The 12,798-nt window shown below is 36.1% G+C and overlaps 1 protein-coding gene across 2 annotated transcripts in view; it reads left to right on the top strand.

Annotated features, from left to right (window-relative positions):
* Positions 1 to 12,798, top strand: part of hbs1l (HBS1-like translational GTPase) — a 56,775-nt gene that overhangs the window by 32,257 nt on the left and 11,720 nt on the right. For both annotated transcript variants that reach the window (XM_041252455.1, XM_041252454.1), the window contains 2 exons: positions 2,001 to 2,109; positions 10,043 to 10,296. In XM_041252455.1, coding sequence (XP_041108389.1) covers positions 2,001 to 2,109; positions 10,043 to 10,296 — 363 coding nt within the window. The remainder of the gene's footprint in view (positions 1 to 2,000; positions 2,110 to 10,042; positions 10,297 to 12,798) is intronic.

Genomic DNA, 12,798 nt, shown 5'->3' with positions numbered 1-12,798 from the left:
GTATGTATCTTTTACCTAATTTAAAAGGTGCACTTATTTTTGTATGACTCCTATTGCTCAAATGTTGTGTCTTACAGCTGTATACTCCAAGGTCCCTTTCCCCAGAACCTCCCCATGGAAACTCCCTTAAATTGATGTCACTTTTCTTTTTGTTCCCTGGAATTTCCCAAGGCTGACAAACAAACACATACACACACGCACGCACACACAACTAAGAATATAAGTTTTGTTTTCTTACCAGTACACTTGTTTTTTAGTAAAACTTATATTAAGTAAAACTCTGAAAAAAAAAAAAAAAGTATTTCATTGGGTACAGTCAGAAATGCAAGTTGTTTACTGTTATGTTTAAAATGCTCATGCTAACATGTTTTTGCAGTGACATATGGTTGATATGGTTCATGCAGTGCTTGGTCTTTCAACTTTTTTGGAAGCTATTTTTTTTTTTTTAACCAATTCTTCCCTCGCACCATATAATACAATTATTGCTAACAATGTCAAGTGAGGATATTTAATTCAGCCAGCATTATATAATCCATTGTTTGTGATACTATTTTTTTAAAATGGAAGCCCATATGGAGTGATTCATCACAATTCTTTAACTTTCATGGTTAAATATTGGTTTAGGTTTCTCAGGGGTTCTGAGTCATTTCCTTTGTGTCAATGTGAAGATTGTAATGCAATGTAGAGCAGTTTGCTATCCTCAGTATTTGAAGGTGTTTGAAGCAAGCTTTGAGTACCTGAGTCATGCATTGGCAAATGGAGTCAAAACACAAGTAATTTCTTTGGGCATTTTTCTTGACTTTTTGACTAAGCAGTTCCACTAGCACTATTCAAACTGTTTTTATTTAAATGTTGGTAGTTATGTTGGTAGTTACAGCTTTATATCTGAAAAGCACTAGGGTGAGAAGTCCTCTCTAACCATTCTGCTGACCACAGTATTTACACTGTATACTAGAGATGCATATCCCAGGTGACAAGGATATGGTGGAGTATCAGAATCTGGGGATAATAGCTGTCTGTTTATCCATCTTTATGTACACATACTGTAAGTTACAACTGCTTAAACAATTTTAATAAAATGGGATAATATGATAGGATGCTCAATGAACCTTCGGATCTCCTGGGCAGAGTGGGGAATTGCTGCAGTGAGGAGAAGAAATTATTGGACCTTCCAAATTGGGGAGAAAATCAGGGGTAAAATAACTGCACACAATTTAAAAATAAAAATTGTGTAGCTAAAAAAGGAAAGAATTAGTCATTTCATAGACTCATTGCATGTTTTTGCAGGCAAGTCAAAATGTCTGCTATCTTTATAGTTAATTGTTTTTTCTCAATCTTCTATACCAATTATTGTTCTTTTTTTGTATATTGCAGCATTAAGAGTAACAGTCGGTACATGTTGCAAATTTAACCCCTTCCTCTGTAGACTACCTTGTGGATCAGATAGCAACACCTTTTCACAAACTATGAGTCAAGGTGCCATTATGACTTGATGGTTCTGCAAAGCAGTTTGCAAAGGCGGCTTTTGAAGCTTCTTGATATGTATCTGTGATGACAAGTGTAAGGAGAAGTGTATCTTGCAGCTGTTTCTAAGGGGAAAATCTTACTGTAGATGCCCATGTGTATTGATGCCTTGATGTTTCAGATAATTAGCTATTTATTGTCTCCATGTTAAAATAATTATTAACTTTCATTGATAAAACTTGCAACAGCAATATATTTTTTGTTAACATTTTTTCCAACATTTATTTATTTTAGATTCTTCTTAGCATGTCTAATGCTGGAGAGGTCTCTTACCATTTATCTCAACAGAACGGTTTCAACTGCTCAAAACCTGCTGCTTACTTTTTATGGTAGATTGGATTCGGGGACATTTGTGTGTGGACCAAAAACGTTGATTCTTGCATCCCAATTTTGAAGCATTTGATCAAACAATCTATTCCTCCCAAAAGTATTTTTATTGGATAATTCAGTGATAGTGTTTGTGACTTATTTTATAGGAAGATCAAGAGATCCACCGGTGACTGAAATTGACTCAGAAATCGTGCCTAAAGTTGCCAGAATGACTGTGTCTGGAAAAAAGCAGACAATGGGATTTGATGTTCCAAGGTAAACATGTTTCCCTTTTTATATTTATGTTATACTTCCAGTCCTAACCTATAACCATTTTTTTTTATCTCATTGCTTTATAAATGCTTTCCATAAGGAAAGCAGAAGCTACTGCAAAAGAAAAGGATACCTACAGAACTTTTACATAGCACATGTCATTTTGTGACCACAGTTATTTTTAAAGAAATGTCCATGCTTCTTAAGAAAGCAATATGGAATGTGAATTTTGCACTTTTCCAAAGTTTAACCTTTCTCTTTCTAGAGTAGTCTGTGCAATGAGATCCTTGCCCATTTTTTGTGTTTTGGTTTAATTTGCACACACAGGAAGCAGCATTAACCCTGTAAATGTTCTGGTGAAAATAGAAAGACATTTCTATAAACCACTCCTTTATAGTAAAGAACTGTTCAGTGAACTGTTCGGGGCTGGGGATTCCCCGGGCTTCTTTTTAAAGAGATTGCTACTTAAATCTTATTAAAATAGCATAGTCTATGTGCCAAGACCAGAAATGTTCAGGTTATACCCCCTATCAGTTTTTTTGTTTTTTTTCCTAACATGTCTATGAAATGTTTGCCTGTTGCCAAGCTGAGTTTGTGTCTCTTTGGTTTGGCAACAGTATATTCTGAATTTACTTTTCGTGTCTGAAAATAAGTTTCTTTTTTTAAGTACATTTTCAATGATGGATTCAGTTTTACCAAGCTACACAGTGCTAACTTCTACAATATCAGTTTACTTAGACAAATGTTATTTATCATGTTTATAAAAATAATAATACTACTTCTCTTGATTTTAGGTTTTTTTTAGTACTGTATGAATTGCATTCATGGTTAAATACTGTAGTCAGCTGGTAAGTAAAGATGATAAAAGCAGGACGCTGGGATCAAGCTCTGATTTTAAACAAAGAATGTGTACTTCTATTAATAAAGCAGTTAATAATGATTGATTAAAACAGTCTGATCCTTTTACGGCAGCTGCAAGGTCAAAATAAATAAAGGAGTCACAATCGATGAAAGGACTGTTGTCCTCTAGTTCTAAATGAACGCTGAACTGTAAATCTTCTTTTTATACAAGTGTGTGTGAGAGAGAGTGAGTGTTTGTGAGTGGGTGGTGGTGTAGAGTTTTCACAGCTCTGTCCACACTTGCAGAGTTCTGTACAGGCCAGCTTGTTGGTGATGCAGGAGCAACAGACTCCATTACATTTCCCTGAATAGCCACAGTTGACAAGCTCCATTAAGGCATTTGGAGCAGGCAAATTATCCATCTAATTAAAAGTGAGATCCCCTTCAACCACCGTCCAGCCATGTCCAGCATGGTCCGGTGTAATTTGTAATTTTCGGGTGAGACGTAAAACAGAGGTCCTGTTGCAAGTGACTGCAACAGCAGTTGTTGTGACATAGTTCACCCCCTAGTCTTTGTAAGTCGTTTTGGATAAAAGTGTCTGCTAAATGACTAATTATTAAAATAGCGTCATAATTTCCACATCTTGTTCATGAATTTGAACCAGTCTTAATCATAGTTTTATCAATAGCAGTTCTGTCATAGTTTTGTCAAATGGAATCACTATTACCCAGATGAAGCAGAAACCATGCAAAATCCAGTGATTGACTGTATGACTCAGCGTGAGGAGGTTTTTCCAGTGCATGCATGCCAGATGTGCAAACAGGTGGATCTCCTTTACTACTAGCTCTGTAAGGCCGCAATCCACTGGAGTAATGGGATAGTGAACGTTGCTTGTGCCATGTCTGTGGTTCTGAAGGACTTGAAAGCGTACATTTCTACCTCTCTTTGGATTATGATGCCATTAGTGTGGTGTGGTGTTCCTGCTGCTGAAAGTTTCCTCAAGAATGTCATTGCTGTCCCCACACGTTGTTGCAAAGACCCCTTGCTGAACATTGCTAGGGAGAAATACTAATTTTTCTTCAAGCGCAAACTGCTTTTGAGCCATGGATGTTTCTACTTCCAATAATTCTTTTGTAAGAGATGGAATGGCCAAACTGGTTGAGCAGTTTCACTGTTTGAGGTGGTCCTGTGAGACTTTTAACACTGACAGCGAGCGCCACATGTTTTGGGTATTTGGCCAGCACTTATGTTGTAGATGAGATTCTGCCCTGTAGACAGCACTATTGTATTACAATATTATACTTGCTGCTGTTATGGAAAACAAGTGTAACTTAAAATGAAAGCGGTACCAGGGAAGTAGTGTGTGTGTATATATAGCGTATGTGCACGGTTCGCAACTAATACGCACAACACTGTAACAATTCCGTGACAAAATTCCATGACAAGCTGCCATTTTATTGATTAGCTATAAGACCACTGCAACAAACTGAATGACATTCCACCCTTTTTATTTATTTGGGGATGAAACTCTAGAGAATTGATACAGCACCAAGGTTCCTAGTGAAGACAGTAATCCACACAAGATTACATGAGGCACAGCTAAATGAAATAAAAGAAAACATTGGATTTTAATATATTTAAAGACTGTCTTAAATAAAAAAATATGGACATTCATTTTAAGGAAATACGTTTCCAGAAAACCCCAACAACGTTCTGAGAGAATTTTATGCCAGTGCAAGAAGTTCAACTGGCGACCAGAATTAAGTCTTAATTTTTTTAGTACGGAGACCCTAGTTGTCCGGTGCAGAGCTTTTGTCAAAATGCCCTCCTGATGTAACAGCCTGTTACCTGCACCCACTCAGTGCTCCTCAGCAAGTCCTGAACACTAGACCCTACTGGTACTCCCGTGAACCGATGGGAATACATTTCCTCGGTGACATGATGCCTAAACTAAGCAACAAAGCCTCTTGCAACGCTGCTTGAGAAGTACAGCGGTACATCCATTTTCAGAAGCTGGGCTGGCATCAATGGAAATATGTGTAACCAAACAGAGATCTGAAAGTATGCTAATCTACTGGACAACATTGCAAAACAAAACCGCAAAGTTCAATTTTATACTAACTTAAACTCTGCTCTAATGCGAATCCAGCCTCCATTGCAGCTGCATCATTTCCTTCCTTAATTTCAAGAAACTCAGCCCAGAAAAACACTTTACCAACTTGTACTCTGCCCTCTATTTATGAGGTGCCACTTTCAATGCAGAAATTCACAATAAATGGAAATGTACATTTCATTTCAACAAACAAAACTTAAAACAAATTATTGAATACAAATTAAATGTTTTGTCTTTTGGAACTGTATAACACAGGATGTACACATAATAAGTGTATATATATATATATATATATATATATATATATATATATATATATATATATATATATATATATATATATATATATATATATATATATATATATACACGCAGCACTCGGGTCTAATGGATTTAGAAAATATGAACAAAAATACAGATCAAACATGACACACTGTCAAAATTAAAACATTACAAACTTAGCATTGGGTATGTCCTCCCTGTGTATTAACACAGTCCTGGCAACATAGACCTGAGCAGCCTCTGGATAGACTGCTGTGGGATGTTCCGCCACTCTTCCTGTGCAGCTGCAGCCAACTGGTAAAGATTGGCTGGTAGCGGTTGTCTCCTGTGGGTGGCACTGGCGATTTGGTCCCACAGCTGTACTATTGGACAGTAGAAAAAGTTGGCCACGGCAAGATCTCGACATTGTTTTCTATAAGTCTTGCAATTGTATTCCTAGCACTGCTTGGTCTTCCATTTTCCTGCTGGAAAATTGACACTTCTCGATTGGCTTGCAGAAATGGAAAAACTGTTCCCTCAGGGACTTCGTCAATGTATTGCTGAACAGTAAGGTTGCCCTCAGTCTGCACCAAAGGCATTCTTGTGTTAAAGGAGATTCCTCCCCACATCATCACACTAGTTGGCTTGAACACAACAGTCAGCAGAACACTCACTGTAGCATTTCCACACATTTTGTCTTCTGTCAGGTCTGTCAAGGGCAAAACGGCAAACATCAGTGAATAAAACAACTCCACCACTCTCGCTGCGATTTCTTCTCTCAGCTGTGAACATGTTATCCCAGAACGGCTTCCGAGCATGTAAATCATTTTCATGCAGACAGCGAGCTACCGTCATTCTGTTGATGCACAGGTTATTTCTTCCTGGATCAGTCGGATGTGACGGTCCTGAGCCGGTGAGGTAACCCTCTGCCTTCCAGGACATGGCCTTTCCTCACAGAACCGGTTTCCTGGTTTCTCTGGACTCGTCTGCTGATTGTTGAAGCAGAACATCTCATTGTAGGGGGGCAAATTCTCTCACAGACAGACCGCCTTCAACCAGGCAATCTTCATTACTCAAGCGGGGCATGGTCGTATCGTTCTCTCTTCTTGCTTTAATTAAAATCATGTCTTTTCAAATGGCTATTTGTACAGATTCTTAATCAACTGATTTTGGCAGTTCTAAATCAATTGAAATACCAAACACTGAGCACCTGGCGTTTTTATGAAATCACATGACTTCAGCTCAGTATGTTGTTATCCCAAGGAACAATACTACTCAGACAATCAACAAACCTATATGCTCACTATTTAAAGTGTAAATAACATTATGTCTATGTGTGTGGCTATATATATATATAATCAGGCAGTGGAACAGTAGTAAATCTTCCTAGTACAGGACGCAAGTGCATCGTGCCCCCACGCACAGTGAGGAAGACGGTTCGGAAGGCAAAGAAGAATCCAAGGGCCACAGTTGGAGAATTACTTGGTTGCAAGTAATTGTAGTAATGCTTGGTTAAAAGCATTTATTGAGCAACCAACAAATGTAAGCACCTGGAGTTTGCTAAACAGCATTGGCAGTTGGATTGGAACCTGGTGCTATGGTCAGATGAGACAAAAATAGAGCTATTTGGCCATGCAAACCAGCGGTGGGTTTGGTGTTGAAAGAAGGATGCTTATGCAGAAAAGAACCTCATACCTACTGTAAAATATGGTGGTGGATCTTTGATGTTATGGGGCTGTTTTGCTTCCACTAATTCTGGGCCCCTTGTTAAGTTCAGCGGCATCATGAACTCTACCAAGTACCAGGACATTTTAGCCAAAAACCTGGTTGCCTCTGCCAGGAGGCTGAAACTTGGCCACAAGTGGATCTTCCAGCAAGACAATGACCCCAAGCACACATACAGCCTTTTTTGTTCATCTTTATCAAGGGTGCCAATAGCACACATCTACATTATTATACATGATTATATTATTTCTTTTGGCGACACAGTATCTGATGCATTTCCAGGTCCCGGTAAAGTATAGACTGTCTGCATTAATATACCAAAAACATTTTTACTCACTGATATGTAAATATATACGTATATTTAAAAAAAAAAAAAAAAAAAAAAAAAAAAAAAGTACCTGCAATAGGAGTGAATTTCAGTAAGAGATAGGAGAAAGAATATTCTGTATAAAACAGGTGATGCTACGTCGATATGATTCTTTTGTTACATTGCATATCACTGCCTCACATCAGCTGTGACAGAAAGAGACATTTCTTGCAAAGGGCGAGTTTTTTTTGTTTTGTTTTTTTTTTCCTGCACACATTTCCCTGCCGGTGCATTGCACAAACAAACTAGATGCTGATAAAAGCCTGGTGAATTACTACACAAATAAGTTTGAAAAAAGTAAAAGTCAAGAAATAATACAAATGAAACTTTCTGTAGTATATTTATATTTAAGCAGTGTGACGAGTTAACGCAAGAAGGTTGGTTTGATTATCTTCATTGATGGCGTTCTACAGTAAGGGTAGGTTTATTTTATATTTTTGAAGCTCTTATGCCAGTTTAGGCAGTGCTTGGAGGTAAGCACTTACCAGCAGTTACCGTGTCCACATTGCAGGTTCACTTGAGCTTGGTCAATGTTTAATAAGTAAGGTGGTGTCCTGCTGACCTCCCATTGCCACCTTCTACAGAACATGATTATCATTCCAGGTTTCTCCTCCCGAGTATTATAAGGCACAATCTTAATAGCTTGTTGGATATCGGAGATTGGAAATCACATTTTATGAATGTAGGCTGTATAGGACATTTTAAATAGGTAATGTGCTTGGATTGATCAAGCAAACTTAATATATAAACTTAAACACATGTATATTTGAGGTTTAACCAAAAACTTTGATTTTAAAATACTGATACGAAAGAAAGTGGCTGTCTCAGATGTCATGATGTTTGGTTATCATCTGCTCTGTAAAGTGTAGTTTCTTTCAGTCCTATATAAATCTTTTTACATTTGTAATTGTAAATCTAATAACCAAACCTGGTGAATTAGTACAGCTGAAAAACTTGTGTGCAGAAATGTAACACCAGATGTATTATTTCCTTTGTTTCATCAGGTTAATCTTATCAATTCTACTGCTCTATCCAGATTGTAAATTAATAACCAGCTACTGCACCTTGGTGGAAGGAAAAGGAAGAAATTGTGGTTTAAGCTGTTTTCCCACAGACTGTTTTAACTGAATTTGTACCCAGTTGAACTTGAGCTACATATACTAGTCAAGTATAACTAGAGTTAAAATAGTTGCCTCGATTTTCTTTGGTTAGCAAGAGGTTACACTACAGATTAGCAGCTGGAGAAATTGTTATATATTTTAATACTTTTTTTTAGCAGGGTAGTGGTGCACAACTCAGGTCATGGAGGGCTGGTGTCCCTCCTGGTTTTTGTTCTAACCATACTCTAAATTAGTTAATTGGACCAATTTAAGCATCTACTAAGGTCCAGTAAAGTACTTGTCAAAAAGAGTCATATTAGCTAAGCAAATTAAAAACATTAGCTTTTATGGGTGGAGTTTGGAAAACGAGAAGTATTTGAACCCTGTTTAAAGGTATTAATTCAATATGGTAGGGCCATTTTTTCCCCCAGTAGCTTGATATCTATTTTTTGGTCAAACTAGCGTGCAAAGGGCTAAAAAAAAGGTTTGTGTACTGTTTTCACTTTTGTTCTTGCTCAAGTGGTGTGGGAAGCAGTGGATAACAAGTTTAACCTTTTTTTTTTTCTTTAAGATACTTTGGTCTTTGGGGCCTCAAATGTCATCTATATAAAGGCTGCAAGGAAGTAAATCACTGGCAGTGACAAAGCATTGATCTGGTTGCTTTTCTGCAATGTACTTTTTTTCCTAAGCTTTTACTTGCTTAGGAGGCACTGATAATTTATATTGTTGAAGCAAAACTAGAAAAGATCAGTAATAAACCACCTTTCTGTATGCACGTTTTACAGCACCAAGTAACTACAGAAGGCATTCCCTAGGATAAATAATTAGTTAAGTGTTATTTTTACAGTCATACTTTATTTTCATGGAATAACATACATGCAAAATGTCATTATCATATATTATATAAGGGATATATATATATATATATATATATATATATATATATATATATATATATATATATATATATATATATATATATATATAGACGAACATCTAATCTATATATAAATTTTATTTATAATGTAGTGAGCTAAAGAAATTTAGAAACAGACTTCTATGCATTTGTTTTTTGTAAACGTTCTCGCAAAATAATAATTGAATATTTGATACTCTATTAACTTATATTGTTTCACAACCTGTTATGTATGATTTCCAATATAAGAATTGTTCACTCTCTTCTTTGTAGATGTTATAGATGTTGATAGACTGGGACAGATTTATCAAGATCTTTACACCAAAATGAAATATGCATGTTTGTTTTTTGTGACCAGAAAATAAAATTCTTAGTATTACCTGAGTAGTAACAAACAAACATTTCTGAGTCATGAAATTAACCTTCTGAATAGTTTATTGCACTTTTATGTAAACACTTCAGATAAGTCTTTGCCTTTCTATATGTTCAACAATTTTTATATGTTCAGTATTGTTTCCCTGTGGCAGTTACAATTTAAATCATGTTTTTAAATACATGTTGTCGGATATGGTATAACATTTATTTATATATTTTTTTCGTTTGTATATTCCAGTACTGAAGAGAATGGGGTACTGGGCAGTGCTTCCCGCAGGGGTCAAGTTCCTGAAGCAGTTCCCCCACCAGTACTCCCAGATGCTCCGTCCAAAGTTGCATTTTCACCTCCCCCCAGCCAGAACCTCTCCGAGGAGTCTCCAACTGTGCCAACCCCTGTCAGAATGTCCAGCAAAGCCAAGCAGCAGATCAACATCAAAGCAGAACTGGAGAAAAGACAAGGAGGAAAGCTTCTGCTGAACCTTGTTGTTATAGGTAATGTTTTTGTCTGTCTGTCTCTTTGTGTATATGTTAGGACCCCAACATTTTTTTTAAAAGGGTTAATTCAGATTTTTAGTCAAATGTTTTCATGTTCAGGGTGGGGTTGTCTTGCGAATGACCCAAACACAACATCAGCAGCAACATCAGTACTAGTCGGTCTTCCAATTAAAGCTACAGTACCACATTAGCAGCGAAGAACACAACTTAGTACCATCGTTTTTGCTGTAGAATAAAATAACACCTCAAATAGCAACCTGAGTATTCTGCATTTGTTTAATTCTAACAAATAACATGAATACAATATTCTGAGTAGTGTAACAATTCCACATTGTTGGAATGTATTTTCTATTGTTTTGGCCAGGTTACAATATTTCAGTCAATCAATCAATGTATTTTTATGTAGCGCCTTTCATGGCAATGTGATTTACAGGAAAAAAAAAAAAAAAAATTAAAGTACAATCTCACAACTAAAATAAAAACATGACTATAAACATTACAAAACAATTTACATTAATAAAAAAAAAACAAAATAAATCTCCCTATTACCAAAAGCAAGGAAAAACTAATGTGTTTTTAGCAGGGCTGTCAAGAGATTAAAAAAAATAAATCGCAATTAATCTTGAGATTTAACTGAGATTTATTTTCTTTAATTGCACATTTAATTGATAGTTACTGCATCCATTTCATTTAAGTTTGTTTTGTTGTTATCATCATCATCATCCAAAAAACAACCCAGTATAAAAAACCCTTTTTTCTTTCTGGATTATCTTTATAGTTTTATATTCATTTACAATCCAGCATTGTGGTTAAATTGTTTGAACCAACTGCTAAATCCCAATGGAGTTAGTTTGTTACTCACCTTACTGCATTTACAGTAATTGGTTTCCTTTACTCATAAACTGATATTTTTCATTGCCATTTAAATTATAATACAGTCCGCACTCACATATCCAACCCTATAAAATGTTGACATCAGTGACAGAGTGTTCCACATATCTGATTATTTCATTTTGGCCCGTTCCAACCCTTGTCCGTTTTTCAGGGAATTAAAAAAAGACATTATCAAAAATACATATCTGAAAGAGTTGTGTATAAGTAGGCTTCCATTTAGATGTACTATATTGGTTTTGTTGGTACAATACTATATTTTCAACAGAAGTTGTATTTTAATTCAGAACGATGAGATTCTGAAAGTATCACTTGCCAAAACTAGAGACAACGTGTTAACTGTAATACAGTACATACTTTTAAATGTATACGTATTGTAGCAGTGTAAATTTTCCCATTAGTAACCTAACAGCAAAATGAAATCTAAATGTTAGCCATGCACAGAACTGTGTAAAACATAAAAGGCAATGCAATTTAGCAAAACCAATAGATTTAATAAAAAAAAAAAAAAAAAAAAGTTTCCGGAATTAAAACAGTATCCCAAGACATTATTCAAAATTTCAGAATGTAGTGCTCAATAAGGCCCTAATGTCACAGTTCACTTGCAAATGAAAATGCACAAAAGCAACAAAAGATCAGATAAAAAAATAAATAAAATACATCACAGTATCTAATATATATATAATGGGGATTGATTTTATTCTTAATTCAGGGCGCTAAAACGCGACTGACGTGTATCTGGGTAACGAACATCTGAGTGTTCTCTAATAATTTTAGATTCTCATATTAATTTGAAATTGGCTAAATAAAGCAAAACATTCACTGAGTTGGTTATATTGTCTATAATTGTAAAAATAAATAAATGTGGTTATTGAATAAAACAAAGCTACAATATAAACGGGGTGCAGTTGGTAGCTATCCAGTAGCACTGGTTATACTTACAGTATCGTACGTAGTTTGATTTGTGGGTATGCAGCGATCCTGAATTTCTAAAGAGTGCTCTGTCTAAACTGTTTTGTTTATTGTATTGTTGTTGTCTGTAGCAGAAAAACTACTAGAGTATATTTTGAGAAGGGAAAGCAATTTTAGCACGCAGGTGGTACAGCAGACTAGATACACTTCTGTGATGCTGGAACTCACTTTGACAATAGATACAAGTAACCCTTTTTTGTCTAAAACCATCAAAGTTTAGAAAAAAAGTCCCATTCACAAGTCCTTTTAGTTTGAGTGCTTTGCTATATAATGTCATTCTGTGACCAATTGTATATTCAGACGATGACCACTGCACTCATTCAGCCCTGGCATGCACTAAAATGGTGCTGCAGCAGATAAATTACGGTGTGCTAAGAGGGACAAGACAGGAGTGATTTAACGTGCTTTCCAAGAATATGAATGCGTTAATTGCAGAAGTTAATTTGCGATTAGTTGAGAGCCATAGTTTTTTTAGCAGTGCTTTACATTTCTCAAGCGAATGAGATCCTCTCACAACTAGTGGCAACAGGTTCCAAAGTTTAGGAGTATTAGTGGAGAAACTCCAACCTCCCAGAGTGACACACCTGGTCAAGGGAACAACCAGCAGTTTTGAGCACGAGGAGCGCAGCTGACGCC

This window comes from Polyodon spathula, chromosome 6 (genome assembly GCF_017654505.1).
Source record: "Polyodon spathula isolate WHYD16114869_AA chromosome 6, ASM1765450v1, whole genome shotgun sequence".
NCBI lineage: Eukaryota > Metazoa > Chordata > Actinopteri > Acipenseriformes > Polyodontidae > Polyodon > Polyodon spathula.
The sequence above is the reverse complement of the archived record's forward strand: the minus strand, read 5'-3'. Positions and strand labels throughout refer to the sequence as shown.